The following is a 25705-nucleotide window of genomic DNA, read 5'->3' as shown; positions in this document are numbered from 1 at the left end:
CATACAGTAGAGGCTTAGGACGTGTTCTTACCTCCAGAATCAGGGGGTGAGCAACTGGGCATCAGGCTTGATGAGGGCCAGAGTGAGCTGGAGAGCCTGCGGGCTCCGCATGATCGAGGTCATCTCCCTCCTGCACCAGAGAGCCAGATTAGAGACTCATCAGTGTTATCCTCCCCACCCTTCTTACTCTGGAGCCACGCAGTCTTGCAAGTCAACTAGGGCTCTCACTTCTGACATTCATCAAGCAGATGACAGTTGCTTAGTATTTAACTGCCCATTGGGATCATGGGATTGAGGGAAAGGACTAGTACAGGACCCTCAAGTTGCCCACTGGGGGAGATAATCTTGTTAGTGCAACTGTAACCCTGCAAAGGAGTGACCCATTTAGAAGTTCAAGTTGAAACATGACCTGTCTCTGCCAGTACTCCCTTCCCTTCCTATCGTTTGTGTTTTACAGAGGGTTTGCAATTTACATTCCCAAAGAGCCTAGCCACAAGGGTATGGTCACACAGTGCTCTCCCATCAATTCTGGTGTGGACATCTTTAGATGTGGTACTGTCATCCCCTCACCAAATGTTAAGTGACTCTCTACTGGGTTCCAGGCAGTGCCAAGTGTTGGAGGCTGACTCCTGAATACACTCCTTTACCCCAAATCCTGAGGAGCCCATGGTGTGGAGTCAGAGGGGATGTAGACCGTGCCTGGTCCCTCCCTCGACTGGAGGACTCAACCCCTTTGAGCAACCCTGCCTGTGACACTTCCATGGACCCCAGGAGAGGCCCAGATATTGTCAGGGAGATGGAGAAACCATTTCTTCACTTTGCACGGGGGCCTCCCTGCCCACTGCCCAGCAATCCCATGAAGCAACAGCAGGGGCTGAGGCAAGTCCACCTCGCACCCTGGGAGGAGGGCAGGGATGGGGCAGGTCAGGTTGAGTCTTTGCAACAGGGCTAGGCTGAGCATAAAAGGGGGTCCCTCGGGCTGGGAGGAGGCAGATTGGGGATCATGGAGACCCAGAGGGCCAGCCTCTCGCTGAGACACTGGGCACTGTGGCTACTGCTCCTGGGACTAGTGCTGCCCTCGGCCAGCGCCCAGGCCCTCAGCTACAGGGAGGCCGTGCTTCGTGCTGTGGATCAGCTCAATGAGCAATCCTCAGAACCTAATATTTACCGTCTTCTCGAGCTGGACCAGCCTCCTCAGGATGTGAGTCAGGGAGGGGGCTGGGGAAGGGACCCTCTAGGTGGGGGAGCAGGGACACAGAGCAGAGAGGGAAGCCTGAGCCCGAGCCCAGTCTCCCCACTCTGATCCTTGACCAGGATGAAGACCCAGACACCCCGAAGCGGGTGAGCTTCAGGGTGAAGGAGACCGTGTGTTCCAGGACCACCCAGCAGCCCCCGGAGCAGTGTGACTTCAAGGAGAATGGGGTGAGCCTGGGGGCTGGGGGCAAGGAGGATGCTTCCCAGATGGCTGAACAGGGCACTTCCAGCAAGATTCCTAGCCCCTGGTGTGAGGTTGGGAGGTTATGGCCTGGGGGTGGGTGGTTCCACTCTGACCTTGAGCCTCCCTTTCCAGCTGTTGAAACGGTGTGAGGGGACAGTCACCCTGGACCAGGTCAGGGGTAACTTCGACATCACCTGTAATAATGTAAGTGTCCCCTTCTGTACTGTGAGAACTGCCGTGGGAGTGGGTTGTGGAACTTCCTTTGGACCAATGACCCGCTGCCCCATCCAGGGCAGAGAAAGGCCCTCCTACCTTGCCCCCTCCCTCCCCGAGCCCCAGGTCTCCAGTCCTGGCTGTGTGTCCCTAAAGGCAGTGGTTCTCTACTGGGGTCTCCACCCAGAGAACTTGTCAGAAAGGCAGATTCTCAGCCCCATTCAGAGAAACTAAGTCGGTCTCTGGGGTGGGGTCCGATCATTTGTCTTTTCCCAGGACTTTTAGGGACTCTGACCGGCCTAAAGTTTTGAGAGTCACAAACTCTCAATTAATGCTCCCTTCCAGCTTTGCTGGGATGGGCTTGTGACTCTGGGAAGCCCTTGTCTTCCCTCAGTGTCCTCATCTATCTGTGAGTGTGGGGATTCCACCTCATGCTCCACATATCACAGCCAGAGGTGAACTGGTGCCCGAGGAGCCTGGTGCGACCCTGGAAATGGGAGGTCCAGGTAGGGAAGGATGTTGGGGTGATGGTGATGCAGTACCAACAAGCAGCCTGTGTTCCTTTCTGTTTCACAGCACCAGAGCATCAGGATAACAAAGCAACCATGGGCGCCTCCACAAGCAGCCCGAGTATGTCGCATCGTCGTGATAAGGGTTTGCAGATAATCAGCGCTTGAAGATTTCCATCATAAGCCAGAGAAGAGTCCCAAGGGTTTTCTTGCTCTGCCTCAGACTACTGGATCTGAAAAATAAATTCTTGTGATATGAATATCCTCCAGGCCTCAATTTCATTGTCTCCTCTCCTCACACTTATCAAGAAGGAATCTTTAACTATTCCATATCTCGTGTGTGTATGTATGTGTGAGTGTGTGTGTGTGTATGTGTGTGTCTATGTGTCTGTGTGTGTGTACAAGAGTGTATGTTGTGTGAGATCCCCCCTGTGAGCAGAGAGGAGGGTGAGGTCCCTGTTCCTTCCAGGAGGGCACGGGGGAGACAGCAGCCCCAGGAGATCCATCCTTGGTTTCGTCCCAAGCCCTTCACCCACCCCTGCCCTCCTCCTCCAACACCCAGTCGGACCTAAGGAGACCTACTGTGTGTGCAATGCTGGTGGGAATGCTGACCCTGCTCACACAGAGCTGACAGTCCACGAGGGGCCAGGCTTCTGACCTTTGAAGCACTCAGAGACGCAGTTGATTCTCAGGGCTAAGCCTGCAGGTGCAATGCCCTTGAGTCTCATGGACATGACGCTGGCTGGGAGGAGCAGAGGAGGGGGCGATGCAGGATCCGGGCTCATACCTGAGTTTGCTGGGGAAAAGGTGCATGTGGATTGCTCAAGGACCAGGTGTGGCGGCGGGGGCAAGCAATCTAAGATGAGGACTGTGATGTCTCTCCTGAGCAGACCTCACTTCTGACAGGCTGTGAGGACTAAGCCAGGAAAGCTGGATGCTGGAGGCATGGAAGGTTCACCCTTCGCATCACAGGAAGTGCAGCCTGAGAACCCGGATGTGGGACCTCCGAAGGATCAGGGATGGATGGGGGAAGAGGACTTCAGTCTGAAGAGTGTAAGAGTGAAAGGCCCAGAGGCAGGAAAGCACAGAGAGATTGTTCCCGGTACCAGACACCAGTCACTACATGTATTACTAATTATGTTCTATTGTAATCATGGCCCTTTTTGTCTTTGATGTGGGAAAATGATCCAGCTTGACCAAGAGGCTGCTTGACAACAGCCTAGGGTCAAACCTGGACAAGGAAACCAGGTTTCATGGAAGCCCACTTCTCCTTCCTTCTCCAAGGCTGAGTGTGTAACCACCACCCTCCATTCAGCTGCCATCTTCCATGGTTTCCCAGATAACTGTCCCGAGTCCCAGAGGCCGAGAGTGGCCAAGAGCTACTACCCCCGAACTGCAGTCCCGTGGCCATCCCACGGGAAACTGGATTAGAATTTGCCTCATGGCCTCTGGGACCCTCTAACATTTTGGCTTATTATCTCTCCCAGTTGAACTCCCTCCACACCTCAGCGCTGGCCACTCTGCTTGGTGCCTCGACTGGATGACTGGACATGGAGTCACTTGGGGGTCAAATTAGAAGGGATGTCCTGAAGACTGATGTCCTAGGTCAGAAAAAAGGAGGAGGTGGCTTCTATGCCTGAAGATCCCTGAAGGCTTCCCAAGGAGGAAGACCTGGGTTAACAGTGGGATCAGGGGCAGAGATGGGAGACAAGCTGGAGGCTCTGAGTGGCCTGAGGGGTTGGGGTGGACAGGGCAGCCTGACACCGGAAGCCCACAGGCATGGGGTGATGACAAGTAAGAAGAGCAACCATTTAGGCCCTGATGCCAGGTGGGGGTGGTGTGGGCTCTGGAGGCAGTGGGTGACATGGTCAAATGGGCGGTGTGTTGGAGCCATAGAGAATAGCGTGGAGGGTGGGCAGTGTTCAGGGAGAAACTGATATTCTCCAGCTTCTGGAACATGGAGTCTGGAGGTTGTGGCGTCACCAAAAGGAGAGAAGACAGGAGTAGGACTAGGGCAAGGGTGACGGGAGGTCAGGGTAGTGTCCTCAGAGGAAGAAGGAGTAGGAGGTTCTGAGGGGCCTGAATGGTTGTGGAGGACAGGGCAGCCTGACAACCGAGGCCCAAAGTCTGGATTGAAGAAAACTAAGAGCAGCAAACATCTAGGCCCTAATGCCAGGTAGTGGGGAGGGTGGGCTCTGGAATCACGGGGTGGAATGGTCAAATGGGCAGTCTGTTGGAGCCCTAGGAAATAGATTGGCGGGTGGACAGTGGTCAGATAGAACCAGCCTTTCGGGGAAGGTGGAGTCTACACCTGTGGCTTCACTGAGAGGACAGAAGACAGGGTAGGCCCAGGGCAGCGGTGGCAGGAGGTCAGGGGAGTGTCCTCAGGAGGAAGAAGGAGCAGATGGGGATCCCAGGCTTCCAGCTCAGGGCTCCTGCGATAGCACCCCGCCAACAGTCCAGTGCAGACAACCAGGGTGTTCTTGGGAGTCTTGAACCCAGAGGCACAGAGCAGTGATGATGTGCATGAGAACTGGTTTCTTCAGGAGGGCCGTCCCAGGAACATTTGAGGACTGGGAGGTGAAGCAGCCCGGATGCACCTGAGCCAGCCCTGTCTCCGAAGAGGAGAGTCCTTGGAGGAGAGTCAGCAGGAACACGCAGGGAGGAGGGGACCCAGGAGAGCAGGGACAGGGGACTATTGGTCAGGGGCAATTTCAGGAGGACAGAGTGTCCCCAGAACCTGTGCTGATAAGACAAGGCTTGAGTGTGGCCTCTGGATCTAGGGAGGGCTGGTCAGCCTGCAATGGGCTTGATGTAAGCCAGCAAAGAATTGTTGGAGGTGGTGTAGGGAACACTTCCTGAGGCTCTGCTGGGGAGGGGCCAGGACAATGGGCCATGTTCTGTGGGGTCTGAGGACAAGACATTAGTAGACTGAGAAAAGGAATGAAGAGGAATCCAGGAGAGAGGAGAAATGGAACTCACTCCCTGGGCCTGGGCACAGAGAAAAAGATGGTGTGGGCGTGTGTCTGCCTAGGGACAAGCTGTGTGTATACGTCTTAAGGTGTGAGTAGTACTGTCAGACATCATTAAATGACGCCCTATTGGGTCCTAGGCAGTACTGAGAGCTGAAGGTGGAGTGCGCAATACACTCCTTTACCCTGAATCTTGAGAGACCTTAGAGGGGAAGCCGAGGAGATGTAGACAGTGCGTGGTCCCTCCCTCTCCTGGAGGACTCAATCTTCTTGAGCAAGCCTCCCTGTGACACTTCCCATGGACCCCAGCAGAGGCCAAGACATTGTCCGGGAGATGGAGAAACCATTTCTTCACCTTGCTCAGGGGCCTCCCTGCCCACTGCCCAGCTATCCCATGAAGCAACAGCAGGGGCTGAGGCAAGTCCAGCTCACATCCTGGGAGGAGGGCAGGGGTGGGGCGGGTCAGGAAGACTCCTGGTTGAGCCTTTGCATCAGGGCTCAGGCTGAGCATAAAGAAAGGTCCCTCGGGCTGGGAGGAGGCAGTTTGGGGACCATGGAGACCCAGAGGGCCAGCCTCTCCCTGGGACGGTGGTCACTGTGGCTACTGCTGCTGGGACTAGTGCTGCCCTCGGCCAGCGCCCAGACCTACAGCTACAGGAGAGCTGTGCTTCGCGCTGTGAATCAGTTCAATGAGCAGTCCTCAGAAGCTAATCTCTACCGCCTCCTGGAGCTAGACCCGCCTCCAGAGCAGGACGTGAGTTGGGGAGGGGGCTGGGAAGGGGATCTGTCTCCTGACATCCTTGGCCACACTGTCGCCCCCTTCACTCAGGCTGTACCTCCTGTCAGGAAGGCACTTCTCCCTCAAGGTGGCTTCCACCTGTTTTAGGAAACCTTCCCAGACCTGGGACCCTCCCAGCCCCAGGGTTCCTGCCTTAGCATCTCTGCTGTGGGATCAGGCGCCCTGCACACCAGCCTCCCAGGACTTCCGGGAGCTCCAGGGATGGAGGGGGTCACAGGCTCTGTGAGGTGATGTCCCTGCTGAAGCCCCTCTGCACTGCGGTGTCTCCCTGCCAGGGAGGCCTCTGTCAGCCTGGAGATTCCAGGTACAAGGGCTCTCTCTGCAGGCGGCCCTGACCTCCCTGAGCCCCTCTGCGGGGAGGCGCTGCCCTCAGCGCTGCTCTGCAGTCCACTCCTGCTCTCTGTGAGCCCGTGAGGCCGGGACGGTCTCTGTCCCTCCCCTGGGCTCCCAGCACCAAGCCCAGGGCCGGACACGCAGGGGGCTGGAGAGGCTGCCGTCTGGGTGGGGGCGGGGAGACAGATCAGAGAAGGAAACATGAGCCCTTGCCCAGTCCCGCCACTTTGATCTTTGACCAGGTGGAGGACCACAGTGCTCGAAAGCCTGTGAGCTTCAGGGTGAAGGAGACCATATGCCCCAGGACGAGCCAGCAGCCCCTGGAGCAGTGTGACTTCAGGGAGAATGGGGTGAGCCTGGGGGCTGGAGGAGCAGGAGAATGCTTCTCAGGGAGCTGAACAGGGGGCTTTTGGGACAGAATTGCAGTCCCTGGGGTGAGGTGGGGTGTGGCTGGGAGATATGGCCTGGGGTTTCTAGTTTGACCTCAAGCCTTCTTTTCCAGCTGGTGAAACAGTGTGTGGGGACAGTCACCCTGTACCAGAGCAGGGGTGACTCCGACATCACCTGTAATGATGTAAGTGGCCCCTTCTGTTCTGCAAGGACTGCTAGAGGGGTGGGTTGGGGAACTTCGTATGGACCAATGACCCGCTGCCCCATCCAGGGCAGAGAAAGGTCCTCCTACCCTGGCCCCTCCCACCCCGAGCCCCAGGTCTCCAATCCTGGCTCTGTGCCCCTTAGAGCAGTGATTCCCTACTGGGGTCCCAAACTGGGAACTGATATTGAGGCAGATTCGCAGGCCTACTCAAACCTCCTGAATCAGATTCCTGGATGGGGGGCAGCCTTTTGTATTTTCACAAAGCCTCCAGGCGATTCTGTCGATGCTGAAGTTTGAGAGGCATTGACTCGAGTCATGAGCCCTCAACCCTGGTTCTCTTCCAGCTTTGTTGGGATGGGTTTGTGATCTGGGAAGCCCCCTGTCACCTAAGGGACCTTGGTTTCCTTATCTGTCTGTGGTGTGGCGATTTAACCACAGGCTCCAAACATCATATGGGAGGTAACCTGGGGCTCCAAGCTTCCTGATTTGGCCCAGGAATCGGAGTGTTCAAGTGGCAAGGGGTCTGGTTTTAGTGCTGAGCCAATCCCCCAAAGCAACTATTTCCTCCTGGTTCACAGATTCAGAGTGTGGGGATATTCGGCCGGCTGTGGGATAAAATCCGGAGAGGTGCGCAGAAAATCCTCGACAAAGTAAAGAGAACTGGGCAGAGAATCAAAGATTTCTTCCCGGGATGAAGTCCTAAGGATCAGGTTATCCTGGTTCAGACTTCTGGTTCCTGAAAAATAAATTCTTCTGAAAACAACTTCCTTAACATTCAAATTCACTTCTCTTCCCTCTCAGTCTTACTAGGACCAGGTCCTTAACTCTGAGAGTCCTCCTGAGTGTATGTGTGTGTGAGAGACAGACAGACAGACAGACAGAGATCACTCCTATTAACTCCCGGATGGGTGAGGCTGTCGTCCTTTCAGGAGAGTATGCGGGTACAAGGATGTAATGATGACCATAGCTAACACGGATATATTTGAAAGATGTTCAGAGAGTGGAGCCTGAAAGTTCTCATTAAAAGGAGAAGACCTCATTTGTTTTTTTGTATCTCTAAGAGACGATGGAAGTTAAGGAAACTTACTGCAGTACTCATTTCACAATATAGGTAAGTCAACTCGTTATGCTGTACCCTTGAAATTTATATTGCTGTATGTCAATTATATCTCAAATGAAACTGGAAGAAATATTTATAGAGTGTGAAAGGATTATTACAGCGAAAAGTTTGTGAACCGCTAATTAGAGAAACTCTCCATGGGTGTGCAAGGAGACACATTAAATATCCAATTGGAGTATTGGTCTGTTTCTACAATAGATAGCAAACAGCAGTGAACACAAATAAATGGATTACCGTTTATCATTTAAAAAAAAAAACACTACAAAATAAGCTACAAATACGTTATAAGGATACTTATATAATGTTTAAAAGCGTGGAAACAACACTATGTTTTGCTTATGGGTACTGGTGTAAAAACAAAAAACGTGCTAGAGGAGAACTGAGCAGGTCAACGCGCTAGGACAATGTTCATCCCTTCTAGTAGAGTCGCATTCTGGCCCCAAACTACACTTCCCGGCAGGCTGCGCGCCGCGCCGTGACGCACTCCCTGCTGACGCACTGCCTTGCCTGTGCGTTTTTCGTTGCTGGGGAAGCGCCGCGCTCTCTTTTAGTCGCTGGACGCGACTGCAGGTGACTTTGCAGCTGCCGAGTCGCCCAGCCGGTGGCAGACGTGGACCTCGCGGGAGCAGTTCCTGGGCTCGCCCGCGGAGTGTGAGGTGGACCGGCTGGCCAACTGCTAAGGCAGGAAGAGAGTGACAGCCCCCCCCCCCCCCGCCCCCGCCTCTCGCACCTCCTCCCCGGGCGTTCGGACCTCAGGCGCAGACCTGGCGTGGGCCTGGGTGTCGCGGGGCTGGTTCCCTAAGGAGTTGTGGAGATGCGCGCTGAGGATGCGACACCCCTCCCAACTGCTTGCCTTCCTTGTGGGTGGGGCGGCGTTCCCTCCCTTATTGTCCACTACCCTGTTCTTGTGGTTTATAGCTACCTCCCCAGAGTCCCCGGCCTCGCCTTACGCCGGATGCTGTCTGGGCTGTCCACTCTGGCGGCAAATCCGCTGCGGGCGATTGAGCGCTTGAATTGTGGCGAGTGCTACTGAAGAACTACATCCTTACGTCCTGTTAATTAACATCTAACTGAAGAATGAAGAAGTCTAGAACTTGGTTTTCATCGGACACAGGTTGTTGTTCAGCCGCTAAGTCGCGTCCGACTCTTGCGACCCCATGGACTCTACCCCATCAGGCTCCTCTCTCCCTGAGATCTCCCAGCAAGAGTACTGGAGTGGGTTACCATTTCCTTTTCCAGGGAATCTCCCTACTCGGGGGTCAAGCCTGTGAGTCCTGCATTGGAGGCAGGTTCTTTACAACTGAGCCACTGGGAAAGCTCCCGACACAAAGTGATTATTTTGCTGAGACTACATTTCGCTTTAACTGTCTTTTTAATGTCTTTTGGAATGTGCTGTAGGTGTGCAAAACACCTCTGATATCAAAGAGATTACAGGGGGTGGGGGGAAGAATCCAAACTCTTGATAACCTTTTAACATTGCATATGTGTTGAAATGATAATATCTTAGATATGTTGGGTTGAAGAAGTGAAGTTAGTCACTCAGTGTTGTCCGACTCTTTGGGACGCCTAAGACTGTAGTCCCCCAGGCTTCTCTGTCCACGAAATTTCTCCAGGCAAGAATACTGGAGTGGGTTGTCATTCCATTCTTCAGGGGATCTTCCCAACCCAGGGATCCAACTGGGGTCTCCCGCATTGCAGGCAGATTCTTTACTGTCTGAGCTACCTGGGAAGCCCATAAAATTAATTTCACCTTTTAAACAACTATTTGAGATGGCTGCTATGGAATTTTTTTTTCCTCGGTGGTGCCGTGTGGCATCCGTGAGTCCGAGATCTTAGTTCCCAGACCAGGGATGGAAGCCGTGTCCCCTCAGTGGAATCAGAGTCTTATCCGTGGGACCACCAGGGTAGTCCTGGAAATTTAACATTACATATGTGGTTGGCACTGTAGCTTCTATATTACTCTTGGATAGCGATGTACTTGGAGAAGGGCTATTTCTGCATGTGGCAGATCGTTCCTGGGCTCTTGGGGACGCTTCCTAGAGGAGCTGATGTGTTTGGAGGGCATTCTTACCCTGTCTTGTCTGAGGGGGTCTGGTCTACCACATTTAATATTTCTGTTGGAGGTTCCCGCAGAATGGCTTTTTCAGCCCCTCTTCCCTAGCCACCAGGCACCTTCCTGGGTTGGGTTGTGCTGCAGAGAGAAAACTCAGGACCTGATGGTGACCTGAGAACATGAGATGGCAGGAGGATGCATCTGTCACAACCAAATGCCTGCTGGTACTCAGGTTTTCTTTTCTACCAAGGTTAAGAAGATTTTAATGGTTTTAGAAGTCACGTTTGCAATTTTAATATATGCTGAACTGCCATGTAGTTTGTAGTTTGTGCTCACCAATTATTGAAGAGGCATTGTTTTCTCATTGACTTGAAATGCCATATGTGCCACATACTACAGTTAGGTTGTCCTTCGTTCCACCCATCCATCCAGCCAGCCATTCATCCTTCTTCCTCTGCATTAAGAATTGTAGATATGACCCACCTATGAGTGACCTGGATCATGAGGGCGGGGGGAAAATATACTAAGTATCATATGTACAAATATATAAGTAGAGCAGAACAAGGGGGATCCAGAGTGCCAGGGTGTAGAGGCAGAGTTGGGCGATCAGGGTTGGCTTCTGTGAGGAACTATGTGTGAGCAGAAGATTGCGAGAGGTAAGGAAGGTAGATGTGTGGGTGTGGTGGGAGACTCTTCCAGGCAGGGAAACAACTAGCGCTGAGACCCCGAGATAGGGAAGTAGGGAGACCAGTGTGATCGGAGTACAGAGAGCAAGGAGGAGAGGAAAGTATTAAAAGAGGCCCCCTCTGAGCCCTACGAGTTAAAAATCTTAAAGTATAATTAAACCTATCAGTTTTGTGTATTTTTTTAACTGACTCTTTTTATTATCATTATTTTACTTTGACTGCACTGGGTTTTCGTTGCGGCAGACGCTTAGTTGCTCCACGGCAGGTGAGATCTTAGTTCCCTGACCAGGGATTGAGCCTGAGTCCCCTGCATTGCAAGGCAGATTCTAAACCACTGGACCACCAAGGAAGTCACCAGTTTTGTGGTTTATAAGCTCTACAGTCTACAGGGTCACAAAGAGTTGGACTTAGCGACTAAACAACAAAGTGATATCATAAATCTTACATTTGTTCATTTATTGAAAACTTGAAACTGACTATTTGTCTCCATCGGTAGACACAAAATTATTCTGGATATTCCTGAGTTCTTAAGACTGCTATTTTGCGAGCTGCACGTCAGTTTCTGTCAGAAGCTTTTTTAAGGTTTTTCTCTATTTGGCATAGCTATGAATTAATAGTTCTGATTTGTTCTATTCTTTTCGGCTTATATCTCTTTTGAACTGCTTTCATCAGTTTTATTGGCTCCACTTCACTCCATTTACATCCCTCACCTAGTTTCTCCGTGTGTCTCAGTGATGACTCACCCGTTTAATTTTGCATTCAGCTAGCCAGTGTCATTTGGTCTTGTTTTTATCTTGTTTCACCTGGTGGTCTTCTTCTCTGTCGATATGGTCATGCATTTCATTGATTCTGAGAAGTATATTACCTCAAGGTGTTAATAAATTAATCTTTTACATGGAAACTTTGGATCATATTGGATCCATTTCAGGCTTTATACTGTTTTGCTACATTTGATTTATCCTTCCTTCTCTGTATATCTTTTTTTCTTTTACTGCTGGATTATTTAAAACAAATCCCAAATAATGTGACGTATCACTCCTAAATATATCACAATGTAGCTAACAAATGAGGGCTTTTTAAAAACACATATAACCACATTATCAGTAGTGCGTTAGTCTTTTCTAATAGTTGGTCTGTGTTCAAATTTACCTGATCATCTCAAAGTGTTTTGCAAATTTGAAGCAGGATCTAGACAAGATCCACATACTGCTTTTTAAAAAAATGTTTCTTAAGCTTGTATCAATTCATCAGCCCTCTTCTGTTTTTTTTTTTCCTCTCCAGGCCACGGATCTATTTATAATGCTTTGAATCTAGAATATAAATCTACTTTAGATAATATTGTAAAGTAGTTTTCACATAGTAGATTGCAAATCAAGGGGAGAATAGTTTTGAACTTTATCAAGAAGTATTCATCAATATGAAAAGCATGGCAATTCCCTGGTGGTCTGGTGCTTAGGGCTGGGTGCTTTTACTGCCATGGCCCTTACTCAGTCCCTGATTGGGAACTAAGACCCCACACACTGCTTGGCATAGCTGGGAAAAAAAAAAAAGAAAAACATTATATCACCAGTGGCATTGCTGGTTGTAGTGTTTGAGTTACCAGCCATATAGCACACCTGTGTCTGTCATCTGTAGAACGCACACGTCATCAGTAAGGCACGTCCATGTCTGTCTCCGTTTGTAACTGTGACCTGCCTATAGCTATAAGCATCTGATTGGTTCACTGTCTCCTGGTGTAGTCCTTCCAAGAAATTCATATTGAAAAGCATAGTATTTTGTTGTCAATTACTTTCCTTTATTTCTCGTTTATATTTTGGTTAGGGCACTATTTTTTAAATGCTGTGTATGGGGACATTTTATTCAATATGAATCTCATTTCAAGACAGTAAATGAGATGTTACAAAACATAGACTATGACAAGGAGCCTTTGATTCTAACAGTGTTGAGAACAGAACATGTGTCTGTCTTCTGTCTAACTTTTCACGTTCGTTCTTAATTAACTCTGCTCCTATCACTCGTTCACTCAAAAGTGTTTATTAACTATTAAATGTTAAGTCCAGTTCTGTGTCCTTGGGATACACCAGTAGTATATCTGGGAGAAGGGTGTTCCAGACATAGGACCCAGTCTGCACAGCAGCAGGACAGAGGTCAATGCAGCTCAGACTGGAGTGAACGAAGGGCAGAGTACAGATGGAGTCAGAAAGCCAGTAGGTTATGAAAGAATGTGGAACCTAGTGGGCCACTCAGGGCTTGGCTTTTACTCTGAACATTACGGATATATATATATTCATTTATGTTTGGTTGCACTAGGTCTTCATTGCTGCGTGGGCTTTCTCCAGTGGCAGTGAGCGGGGGCTCCTCTCTAGTTGCGGTGCATGGACTTCTCATCGCGGTGGTTTCTCTTACTGTGGAGCACAGGCACACGGGTTAGGGTCAAGGCTTCAGTAGTTGGAGCTCCCAGGCTCTAGAGCACGGGCTCAGTGGTTGTCGCACATGGGCTTAGTTGCCTCACAGCATGGGGAATCTTCCCACCGAGGATCAGACCCATGTCCCTGCATCGTCAAGTGGATTCTTTGCCACTGGACCACCAGGGAAGTCCTGCATACGTATACATTCTTGAATAAAGTGAACAGTTTTATTAGAAATGTGCGATAAAGAAGGAAGAGACTGGAATTAGCTTTAGTCACCTGCTCCGATCCATTCTATTCCTGATCCCAGAACAGAACTCTCATGGCTGCAGAGAGTACTTCCTTGGGATCAGGGCGGGTCCTGACTTGATTGGGCTCAGTAGACCCTCTACAGCAACATGTCTTAGTCATGCTTCCTTCTGTCCTGTGAGAGTCAGTGAAGTTGGACAGATAATGAATGGGGAAATTCAAATGAGGTTTCACATATGCTCTGGTTAGCCACTATTCTCTACTGTCTTCTGTATTAGAGACATCCAGATGGAGTGACTCCTGTGTATATCCACTCTTTCTCTTCAGAGAAAAAGTCACAAAGAACATTCTCATATTCATCATGAAGATTGTTCTCTCTTGTTGGAAACAAATCATTGTAACTCATGTGTTAGTGTAACTGGTTATGGCCTAGAAGGTAATTTTAGTATAAGTGGTGCTGCTGCTGCTGCTGCTGCTGCTAAGTTGCTTCAGTCGTGTCCAACTCTGTGCGACCCCGTAGATGGCCGCCCACTAGGCTCCTCTGTCCCTGGGATTCTCCAGGCAAGAATACTGGAGAATACTTTCCTTCTCCAATGCATGAAAGTGAAAAGTGAAAGTGAAGTCGCTCAGTTGTGCCAGTTTAAGTGCAGATACTTACAAAGCTGATGATGCCTCTGATGTATACTTGGAAGATTGCTTATTGGCATAATATATAGAATAATAGGTTCAACTGTGGGTTTTGTTTTTTTTTTTTTTTTTGCTTGATTCAAATAAAGATATAATAAGTAAAAATTGACAAAAGGGTGCTCCAGTGATTAAGAACCCGCCTTGTGATGCAAAGGACACTGGTTCAATCCCGGGTCCAAAAGATCCCACATGTCGCAGAGCAGGTAAGCCTGTGTGTCACAACTACTGAGCCTGTGTTCTAGAGCCCGCAAGCTGCAACTGCTGAGCCCATGCACTGCAACTACTGAAGCCTGCATGCCGAGAGGCCATGCTCTGCAACACAGAAGCCGCCACAATGAGAAGCCCACCACCCTGCAATGAAGAGTAGCCCCTGTTTATGACCACTAGAGAAAGCCTGTGTGCAGCAACAAAAGCAGCAACAAAGACCCACCACAGCTTAAAAATAAAATAAGTAAATCCTAAAAAAAAAAAAATTTGACTGTGGTACATAATCTGAACCTAGTCATCGGAAAATGTCAGGAATGTTCTATACATATTCTAAACATGAGAAAGATTCTCTGAAAAAAGAACTCTGTTCTTCTGAAATGCCAACCTTATGAAAGAGACACTAACGGAAACTAAGGAAACATAACTAATTTTAATATGATTGTAGACCATTCTGTACTGTAGGGAAAATGCTATAAAGGATATTATTGGATCAGCTGACAACTGGAATACATATGATAGTCATTACGTTAAAGTGAAAGTTGCTCAGTCATGTCCAACTTTTTGCAACCCCATGGACTAGTCCATGGAATTCTCTAGGCCAGAATGGGTAGCCTGGAGTGGGTAGCCTATGCCTTCTCCAGGGGACCTTCCTGACCCAGGAATTGAACCGGGGTCTCCTGCATTGCAGGCAGATTCTTTATTATCATGGAAGCCCTGATAGTTGTTAAAGTATTATATAAATGTTAAATTTACTGGAGTTGATAACTGTATTATGGTTATGAAAAAGAATATCTTTACTTTTGTCAGGCACACAATGAATTATTTATAGGTAAAGAGTATTTATGTATGTATTGATTTAAAAAATGTATGTACATATATGTGTACATACACATATATAACAGAAATTTTAGCAATAGGTAGTTTGGGTAAAGGGTACAGGGCTGTTCTGTGTACTGTCCTTATTCTTGCAACTTTTCTGTACGTTTGAAATTATTTCCAAATAAAAAGTCAAAAGGGGTTGAATGGAAATATAGGTCTGGTGAAACTTGCCTTGCAGAGACAGACATTAATGGTTGTGAATGATGAATGGACTATAAGACATTATGACAAGGAGGGAAAGCCTAGCTAACCCTTCCTGTGACTACTTTGAACTCTTTCTTCAGATTTAAAGCCAGAAATCCATCCCTGGCCTCTCTGTCCTCTGGCAGGGAGCAGATTCTCAGCCAGCGTGATCTCTGCAGTCATCCTATTTCCAGTTTCATGTGCAGGAAATCAACACCAACCAGGAGATGCTTGCCCAGTTGAGCAGCAGCAGTAGCAGCAACAACATTCTGATGAAAACGACTGTGGGGAGGGGTGGTGGTGGGCAAAGCAGAACATCAAAGAGGGAGGGGCTCTACCCTTTGCTTTTTTTTTTCTTTTTTTCAAAGTACCAATGTACCAATTTGGACCAATGGTTCCAAATAGGAAAAGGAGTACGACAAGGCTATATATTGTCACCCTGCTTATTTAACTTATATGCAGAGTACATCATAAGAAACGCTGGACTGGAGGAAGCACAAGCTGGAATCAATATTGCCAGAAATATCAATAAACTCAGATATGCAGATGACACCACCCCTATGGCAGAAAGCGAAGAAGAACTAAAGAGCCTCTTGATGAAAGTGAAAGAAGACAATGAAAACGTTGGCTTAAAGCTCAGCATTCAGAAAACTAAGATCGTGGCATCCAGTCCCATTTCTTCATGGCAAATAGATGGGGAAACAGTGGAAACAGTGGCTGACTTTATTTTTCTGGGCGCCAAAATCACTGCGGATGGTGACTGCTGCCATGAAATTAAAAGACACTTACTCCTTGGGAGGAAAGTTATGACCAACCTAGACAGCATATTAAAAAGCAGAGACATTACTTTGCCAACAAAGGTCCGTCTAGTCAAGGCTATGGTTTTTCCAGTAGTCATGTATGGATGGGAGAGTTGGACTGTGAAGAAAGCTGAGCACTGAAGAATTGATGCTTTTGAACTGTGGTGTTGGAGAAGACTCTTGAGAGTCCCTTGGACTGCAAGGAGATCCAGCCAGTCCATCCTAAAGGAGATCAGTCCTGGGTGTTCATTGGAGGGACTGATGTTGAAGCTGAAACTCCAATACTTTGGCTACCTGATATGGAGAGCTGACTCATTTGAAAAGACCCAGATGCTGGGAAAGATTGAGGGCAGGAGAAGGGGACGACAGAGGATGAGATGGTTGAATGGCATCACCGACACAATGGACATGGGTTTGCATGGACTCAGGGAGTTCGTGATGGACAGGGAGGCCTGGTGTATTGTGGTTCATGGGGTCGCAGAGTCAGACACGACTGAGCAACTGAACTGAACGGAACTGACCCATGACAGCAGATCTTCAGTGCTTTTCTCTAGCCCACCCCAGGGACCACCAGTAAACTCTCAGGGAGGCAACTGTGTTGAAGGTGCAGCGCAGTCCAGCCCAGAAGGTAAGCTCTGGGGAAACAATGTTCTGGAGAGGGTAGAATCTCAGGATCTGGAGCAGTCCGGTGTGGAGAGTGTGGACTGGATTTTAGCCAGAAGTCAAACTTCTTCAGATGCAGGCTGTCATGGGGAGGGAACATCTGTGTGCAAAGTGTTGGTGAAGCTTTAGTCAGAAGTCACATTCATCAGACATCAGAGGACACACAGGGAAAAGCCTTAAATACGTAGGGAGCATGGGCCAGGCTTTTTAGATGTCACCCCTTAAAACCACCAGAGTACACACTCCGGGGAGAAGGTTTATGTGTGCTTTTAGCCTCAAGTCACACTGCATCAGAGGACACACACAAGGGAGAAGCCCTTTGTGTGCGTGCTGTGTGGGTGAGGTATTAGTGAAAAGTCAGCCCTCGTTAAGCACCAGAGGATTCACAGAGGGCATAAACCTTATGTGTGCAGGAACTGTGGCCAAGACTTTAGGGAGAAATCACACCTGAGGACACCTTCAGGTGAGAAGCCTTTTGTTCACAGGGAGTGTGGGTGGGGCCTAGTCACAAGACATTCCTCAACACACACCAGAGGACACACTCAGGAGAGGAGCCTGATGAGGGCAAGTATGTGGGCAAGGCTTCAGCCGTCCTTCTCTGGCTATTTCTGTCTTTTCCTGGCTTGTGCAAATATTTGTTTCCATAAGTTCTCTATATAAATTCAAGCCTGTTCACTTTCAGATTGTAGATTGTCATGGTAACGCTCCCTCGTGATTCACACCTCCCTGCATCTGTGCCCTGCGCAGTTGCTTCCCACATGGACTCTGGGCTTGGCCATGTGACTTGCCTTTCACAGTGGGGTACCAGCAAACATGACCCAAGCAGAAGCTCGATAAGCTCGTGAATGGAGGCCTGTTTTCTTGGAACCGTGAAATAACCATGCAAAGCAGCAGCTCAGGAGGAAAGACCACGCTGGACCCAACTGCTGAACGCAGCCATGTGCATCCAAGTGAGCCCAGCAGAATCACCCAGCTGATCCACAGACATATAGACAAGTTCAGTCATCATTATTTTAAGCCATGAAATCTTGAGGTGGTTTTGCATAGTAGGTAACTGTCATCCTCAGCTACAGCAGAGACATGGCTGCCTTTAGTGGCTCTGTGCAAATCAGAAAAAAAAAAAGTCATAACAATATGCCACTACTGGCAGACATATTTTTGCTCAAACCAAAGGTGCCCCTTCGTCCAGGATGCAGGCCTATGCCAGGGGCCTTTGTGCTCTACATAAGCTGTATGCCACGTGAACCTCCTGGGAGATTTTGACTCTGTCTTCACTTAGCATAGACCAGAAACTTGACTTAGGACAGGTTCAAACGCTCCAGTTAGAGAGAGAGCACCGAGTAGTGCTCCCAGCCTTTATTCAGTAGCATACTGACTTTTATTAAGGAAAACAGACCAAACGTGATAATAGAGAGTCACTGCATTTTTCAGGCAAGTCAGCTGGGCGAGCTTCTCCTTGAAAATGATGAACAGTTCTCAGAAAAAAGCTGAGCCATCATTCCTCTGAACCAGCCATGAACATTCCAGAGATGAGGTAGATAGTAGATTCTAGAAGAGGTGGCAGTGAGGAGCTTAACCCTCATGCAGGTGGTGGTGCCCAGCAGAGATGGCGCAAGCAGCCCTCGCCTCCCTGGTCCTAGAAGACTGCTCTGGGACCAGAGGTCTGTGGAGAAGGTTGGGCGATGCTGCAGTCTTCACACACTCACAGGCCTGTGTCAGGCTGGCCCCGGGCCTCCTGCTGGAGCAGCAAAGTGGATGCCACCCTCGGGACTGTAGTGCACAGGGCCACAGCGCAACTGGGGCTCCTCCTCCTCGTACCAGCGCTGTTCACTGAAATCGGGGAAGAAGGCTGCAATCTCTCTACTGGCTGAAACCACTGAGTCTGTAAGGGGAGGAGAGGAAGAGAAGGGGTTCTCATAGGGAGTGCAGGGTAGACGCAAGAAGCAGTCATAATCAGCTTCAGAGCCTGTACTTCTCCCACCCCTACGTCCTGGGCCACATCTGCCGAGGTCACCACAAAGGGCCAGAAACCCAACTGGGAGGAAAGCTCCCTGGGGGACCTGCCTTTCAACCCCACCACCCAGCCTGCCCAGCGTCCTTGAACCAAATTCCCTTTGAATACTGTGGACACAGGAGGCAGCCTCACCTGAGCCGTGGGTTGTGTTACGGGTGTCGGTGAGGCCAAAACTCCCACGAATTGAATCTGGGGCCACGTGGCGTGCCCGAAACACTCTGGTGGGTCCCATCACGGTCCTCCAGAGCTGGATGGCGTCCTTGTGGGCGAGGATGTAGGCTCGGATCGGCCCACTGTGAACCAGGGGAGCACATGTCAGGAATCTGGCTCTGGGTTCACGAGGGCACACTGGACATCCTGAGAGTCCCCTTGCCTTTCTAGCTGAGTACTGCGTCAAAGAGGTGACAGAAGGCCACTGAGACAGCAGAGTTGTTAGGAAGCATTCAACAAGACTCTTCTACAGCCCCTAGATCAGTAAGCACCTCAGAACAGGTGGCCATGGGGTCAGTCTCGGCCCAAACCCATGTTTCTTCAGACCCTCAACACTGCTTACAACTTTAAAGAGTGGCAAATAAAATTAATAAATCTACTTAGGGGGGCAGGGGAAATAAGTCAGTGGATGAAGATGTTGGAACCAAAATGAGAAATACCTGGCCATGAACTCCACCAGCCGCTGATAGAAAAAACGTCCTGAAAGGAGAGAGGACCTCCATTAAGACACCAGTGCCAAGAGAATTTTTTATACTCCTGCCTCCGTAGAGGAGGGAAGAATCACTGCTTTCGAGAAAGGAACAGGGAGTCTGACTTACCTGGGTCTGAACCCAGGCTCTCCAACTTACCACCTGTGTAGTTTCGGGTAAATCAATAACTTCCCTAACTTAGTTTCCTAATCTGTGTGCTGGGGACATAATAGCTACCTCATGGGGTTGCTGGGAAATGAAATGAAATCATGAGCCTTTGGAGAGTATTTGACAGAGTTTTTTGTTAACTAGTGATATTATCAGGATATAAATTTCTTGTTGGTACCATGAGGTAGGACCCTCCTAGAAAATATTTTAAAAACATTGGTAATCATGAAAAGTTCGTGTTATCAACCCACTCTTTAGAAGACTGGCTGAATTTTACAGTTAGTAAGTACAGTAGTCATGTATGGATGTGAGAGTTGGACTATAAAGAAAGCTGAATGCCGAAGAATTGATGCTTTTGAACTGTGGTGTTGGGAGAAGACTCCTGAGAGTCCCTTGCACTGCAAGGAGATCAGACCACTTAATCCTAAAGGAAGTCAGTCCTGAATGTTCATTGGAAGGACTGATGCTGAAACTCCAATACTTTGGCCACCTGATGTGAAGAACTGACTCATTGGAAAAGACCCTGATGCCAGGACTGAAGGCAGGAGGAGGAGGGGCGACAGAGGATGCGATGGTTGGATGGCATCACCCACTCAATGGACATGACTTTGAGCAAGCTCCAGGAGTTGGTGATGGACAGGGAAGCCTGGCATGCTGCAGTCCATAGGGTCACAAAGAGTCAGACACACAGAGTGACCGAACTGACGTCAGTGCGAACCTGACTTGGGTGTCGGTAAAATCTTTCCAGGGATAGAGAAGCCTCCTGCTCAGAGGACGCTTGGCTCCTACCTTCATGCTCTCGGTAAAACTTCTGGCAGTCTTCCTTTCTCCATAGAAGTTCTCTCATTCGCACAATAAGGAACTTGTTGCTCAGAATCTGCTGATGAACAGCCTGGATGAATGCCATTCCAAAGATAAAAGTCAGTGACAGGGAGCATCTGACTGAACAGGAGACACAGGCTAACCAAAAGACTCCTGGGGAAACTTTACAGCCTAAAACTTGAAGAAAAGAGACTCCCTGTTGCTATCTTGAAGATGGGAGTAAGTCATGTATGAGGAATGTGAGTGGTCACTAAAAATGATAGTCCCCACCTGAAGGCCAGCTAGGACATGGGGACCTCAGTCCTATAGTCCCAGAAATCAAATTCAGCCATTCCGAATGAGCTTCAAAATGGATTCTTCCCCACACCCTGGAGATAAGGACCCAGTCAATTGATACCTGGACTTCAGCTTTGTGAAACCCTAAGGCGAGAACCTAGCCCTCAGCCAAACCTACGACCTCTACATTCTAGAACTGTGAGGTAATGAATGCTGTTTTAAGCTGCTAAGTGTGTGGTAATTCGTTATGCAGCAATAGAGAACTGGGCCTTCCCAGGTGGTGCAGTGGTACAGAATTTGCCTGCAATGCAGGAGACACAGCAGACAAGGGTTTGAATTCTGGGTCAGGAACATCCCGTGGAGGATGAAACGGCAACCCACTCCAGTCTTATTGCCTGGAAAATTCCATGGACAGAGGATCCTGGCACGCTATAATCCATGGAGTTGCAAAGAGCCAGACACGACTGAGCACATACGCAATAGACAACTAGCATACACACACTGTCTTGAGGTTTGATTCTTCTTACTGTATTAGAGCCTTTCCTTAATTTTTTTTTAAATATTTTATTTATTTGTTTCTTTGGCTGTATGTGTTTAAAGAATCTGCCTGCAAGGTGGGAGACCAGGATTCCATTGCTGGGTTGGGAAGATCCCCTGGATGAGGACATAGAAACCCATTCCAGTATTCTTGTCTGGAGAATTCCCATGGACAGAGGAGCCTGGGGGCTATAGTCCATGGCGCTGCAGACAGTCGGACAGGGCTGAGTGACTAAGCACAGCACACAGCCTGGGATCTAAGTTGCAGCCCGCAGGATCTTCATTGCTTCATGCAGAATCATCTGCTGTGGCCCGTGGCCTTCAGTAGTTGTGGCACGTGAGCTTAGTTGCCCCATCTTAGTTCCCCAGTCTCAGTGGGATCTTAGTTCTCTGATCACAGATCAAACCTATGTTCCCTGCATCAAGGCGGATTCTTCAGCACTGGACTACCAGTGGTTATATTTTATATCTGCCTCAGTTCTCCAACAGATTTTTAGTTTCCTTGGGGTCAGCATCCACGACATCTAGCTTTGCCTCCACACCATCTAGCACTGGACTGTGTTGTCAGTCTTCACAAATGGCCCTGTGGCAGCTGAAACAGAAGCAATGCCCAGGGCATACAGTAGAGGCTTAGGATGTGTTCTTACCTCCAGAATCAGGGGGTGAGCAACTGCATCAGGCTTGATGAGGGCCAGAGTGAGCTGGAGAGCCTGCGGGCTCCGCAAGATCGAGGTCATCTCCCTCCTGCACCAGAGAGCCAGATTAGAGACTCATCAGTGTTATCCTCCCCACCCTTCTTACTCTGGAGCCATGCAGTCTTGCAAGTCAACTAGGGCTCTCACTTCTGACATTCATCAAGCAGATGACAGTTGCTTAGTATTTAACTGCCCATTGGGATCATGGGATTGAGGGAAAGGACTAGTACAGGGGCCTTCAAGTTGCCCACTGGGGGACATAATCTTGTTAATGCAACTGTAACCCTGCAAAGGAATGACCCATTCAGAAGTTCAAGTTGAAACATGACCTGTCTCTGCCAGTACTCCCTTCCCTTCCTATCTTTTGTGTTTTACAGAGGATTTACAATTTACATTCCTATAGAGTCTAGCCACAAGGGTATGGTCACACAGGGCTTTCCCATGAATTCTAGAATTGCAAGACTGGATGGACAAGAATTGGGATGTTGCCAGGATACCATCCCCCTCTCACCCACCCTCCAACCCCCTGCCTAAAATCTGCTGGATACATATGATTTCTTATCTAATGTTACAGATAAGTCAGGATCTACCCTGGCCAATCAAACCCTTTAATACATTTGCTGTCCTCAATGGCAAGGCTTGTTGTTCAGTTGTTGTGTCTGACTCTTTGTGACCCCATGGACTGCAGCACGGCAGGCTTCCCTGTCCTTCACCATGGCAAGGCTTGCAGACATGCAACTTGAAGGTCAAAGACAACTTGTACTCTATTTGTATCTGAAGTAGCTGAAACTGCCTGGCACAAAAACAATCAATTCTATTGTAAATGAACCTATATAGTCTTATTCTATTTATCTTTGTATATCTACAGGCTAATCATGGTGTATGAGCTCTATAAATAATTATGGAAATGCTATAAAAAACAAAAGTATTTTAAACTGGACCAAGAAAACTTGAGATCTCTTCCAACTTTGAAATTCTATTTACATGTAAGAAACTGATCATCTCTGCAGGTCTAACGCTAGGTCTCAAAGATTATCTGGGTGGAACCTCTAAATTTGCCAGTAAATAGAGAAGGCTTCCACAAACACACACACAGACAGTGTCTGGACAACCATGTTATTTCTCTTAGCCCGAAAGTGGCACATTAAAGGCAGTGCTAGGGTCTGGCCCAAACAGAGAAACACTGCCAAGGTCTTTCCCACTCATGCCCTTTCTATAGCATTCAGGCTGATGCTCCAGTCGATCCACAAAGCTAACTGCAGCCTAACCAGTACAAGATCAGCCAACCCAGTTTCCCTAACATCCCAGGTGGTGAGTAATCCAAAAGTGAGCAGAATCTTGTCATATTTTTAGGGAGAGATATCCTTGTCACCTCACCTTCCTCATCCTCCATATCCACGATATCACTAAGTTCTGGCGGTTTTGCCTCGCCAGTATCCTTCCAATCCATACAATTCTCTCCTTCTCAGCTGCCATCACCCCAGTCCAAAACATCATCAACCCTCCCTGGACTTGTGCAACAGCCTCTTTAATGATCTTCCAGTTTCTACTCTTGCTACCCTCTACAATCTGTTCTCCACACAATAGCCATTGAAATAAAATGCAAACCTGATCATTTCATTTCCCTCCTTAACCCTTCATAGTGTACCCTGCTTTTACAATAAAACCTGAAAGCCTTATGTCCTACTAGGCTTTGTATGATCTGATCCCTCATCTAGAACTCCATACACCTTTTGCTCCAGCCTCATGGGCCTTGCAGCTCCAGCCTCATGGGCCTTGCAGCTCCAAGACTTTCTGGCCCGACAGCCAGAGTTTTCACAGTCCAGAATGTGTTCCCGCTGATGACCTCATACTCACCCACTAGATCTTAGTTCGCTTCCCCACTCTCATGGCTCCTTACATGTCTTCTTCACTTATCTCTTCCCCACTAGAAGATCAGCTCCATGAAAGCACAGACCTGTTCTGCATACCACTGTATCCTCTGTACTGCAGAGCGCCTAGCACACACATGGCTCTCAACTGTATTTGTTGAATCAATCAGTGAATGAGTGATTCAGCTATTCCAAGGCCAGAATGCTAGAGGCTATCCAGGGGAGGGCATGGTTCCTTTTCTAATGCCAGTCAAGTCATGCTTGTCTTGAATACTGGTTTACAACAAAGAGGAACAGGTCGGGAAACTTGCTCAACATAAAAGTCGCTCCTTTAGAGACTTATAAGTTTTAGAAATTCCCTGGGCATTTGCCTCCACAACGGAGGTTCCTATTTCTCCGCTTCTGGAGGGTGCTAGCCACGCTCTCCGTCCTCCCAAGCTCATCATCACCTCGGCTTTCTGCCTCCAAAACCTGAAGCCCCGCCCTCCAGTCCCCCAAGCTCACAGCCTCAGTTGTAGAAACCGCCCTCTTCCCCACCCTGCTCTCCCATTTCTCCAGGACTGCAGCCCCGCGGTTTCGGCCCTTTGTACCGAGGCCTAAATCCGCTCCAGAGTCTGGGCTATTTGGGAGCCCCGGGTGGAGTTCGGATACGAGTCACCTGGTCCTCCCGCCGCGGGGCCCGGCCACCAGGCACTGCGATAGCTAGCCTTTCGGGCCAAGCGGGGTCCTTTAGGCATTCGACCGGGCAGCCCTCTTCGGGGTCCTTGCTGTGCAGCCCGTGCTGTGCCAGCCAGTCCGGGGTGTCCAGCAGCAGGAGGGCCCGCCTCCCGGTGGCCCTGTTGTCTTTTCCGCCCTTGCTCCGGGACGAAAGAGGTGACGTAGCCGTCTTGGGCGGGAGATGGGTGGGCTCGGGCGCCCTCAGGTGGGAAGGCGGACCAACCCGGTGGCGCCGCGAGGGCATGTGGCTCAGAGAGGACCTCAGAGAGGACCTCAGAGAGGACCTCAGAGAGGACAGAATGGGCGTTTCAGGGTGGCAGCCAGACAGTGAGCGGGGCCGCCGGTAGTGCAGCCACAGTGGTCTTTGCCCGACTCGCTCTCTTTTATTTTTGGCCTAGGGTAGTGCCTGGCACTTCGTTGGTACCCAGTATTTGTCTGTTGGAGGGACGCTGGGGACCAAGAACTTGTGTCTTGATTCGGTTTTGGTGGGACTGAAGTAATTCTATACCAGTTATGAGTCTGAACTCAGTTGGGTGAATCACCCATTATGAGGCTAATTTTTTATTTATCTTCTTTTTTTGTTTTTTGCTTTGTGCAGGCTTTCTCTGGTTGTAGCAAGCAAGGGCTACTCTTCGTTGCAGTGTGCGGGCTTCTCATTTCAGTGGCATCTCTTGTTGCAGAGCGCAGGCTCTAGGCAAGGGGATTCAGTAGTTGTGGCTCATCAACTCAGTACAGGCTCAGTAGTTGTGGCTGCTCCGTGGCACATGGAATCATCTTTTTAATGCACAAGGGATTCACATCACTCCTTTGCCTAAATCACTGCTGTGTTTTCCTGCTCTACTAAGAAAAAAAATGCAAACTCTTCACCTTGGACCTTAAAGAACTACATAACTTGGGCTTTGCCGACCTGCGTGCCTTTCCAAACCACTCTCCCCTCACTCTAACCATCCTACCACCCGTTCCCACCTCAAAGCCTCCACAGGAGGTGCTCACTGCCTGAAAGGTTGTCTCCCCAGTATTTACTTGATTCACTCCTTGGCCTTGTGTCACTTCCTCAGAGAGGCCTGGCCAGACTTACTATCTAAAGCAACACCCTTTCTCATCATTCTCGTCCCCATTACCCTTCTCTAT

General features: G+C 49.2%; 3 protein-coding genes across 11 annotated transcripts in view; 2 read left to right on the top strand and 1 right to left on the bottom strand.

The window, feature by feature from the left end:
- The window catches only part of LOC122682837 (nucleoside diphosphate kinase 6), a 33048-nt gene extending 8337 nt beyond the window's left edge, over positions 1-24711 (bottom strand). The window contains exons 1-7 of one of the 9 annotated variants that reach the window (XM_043886071.1): positions 24448-24707; positions 21939-22035; positions 20446-20548; positions 19459-19498; positions 18941-19101; positions 18501-18676; positions 13096-13123 (exon numbers count right to left, since the gene is read on the bottom strand). In XM_043886071.1, coding sequence (XP_043742006.1) covers positions 18510-18676; positions 18941-19101; positions 19459-19498; positions 20446-20548; positions 21939-22028 — 561 coding nt within the window. In that variant the 5' untranslated portion in view covers positions 22029-22035; positions 24448-24707 and the 3' untranslated portion in view covers positions 13096-13123; positions 18501-18509. Of the gene's footprint in view, positions 1-13095; positions 13124-16526; positions 16895-17905; positions 18677-18940; positions 19102-19458; positions 19499-20445; positions 20549-21938; positions 22036-23843; positions 24341-24394 lie in introns of those variants that run through there. The other 8 variants (XM_043886075.1, XM_043886069.1, XM_043886074.1 and 5 more) reach the window with 8 other exon arrangements.
- LOC122682839 (cathelicidin-1) lies at positions 989-2420 on the top strand. The gene is made up of 4 exons (XM_043886077.1): positions 989-1201; positions 1315-1422; positions 1571-1642; positions 2228-2420. The coding sequence occupies exons 1-4, from the start codon at positions 1004-1006 to the stop codon at positions 2315-2317; spliced, it is 468 nt and encodes a 155-aa protein (XP_043742012.1). The 5' UTR covers positions 989-1003; the 3' UTR covers positions 2318-2420.
- LOC122682838 (cathelicidin-7-like) lies at positions 5651-7614 on the top strand. Its single transcript, XM_043886076.1, has 4 exons — positions 5651-5886; positions 6507-6614; positions 6767-6838; positions 7438-7614. Exons 1-4 carry the CDS (start codon positions 5686-5688, stop codon positions 7552-7554), a joined length of 498 nt encoding a protein of 165 aa, XP_043742011.1. The 5' UTR covers positions 5651-5685; the 3' UTR covers positions 7555-7614.
- Positions 24712-25705: the final 994 nt, after the last annotated feature.

This window comes from Cervus elaphus, chromosome 24 (assembly GCF_910594005.1).
Source record: "Cervus elaphus chromosome 24, mCerEla1.1, whole genome shotgun sequence".
In the NCBI taxonomy this organism is placed as follows: Eukaryota; Metazoa; Chordata; class Mammalia; order Artiodactyla; family Cervidae; genus Cervus; species Cervus elaphus.
Note: the sequence above shows the minus strand (reverse complement) of the source record. Positions and strands in the feature narration are given on the sequence as shown.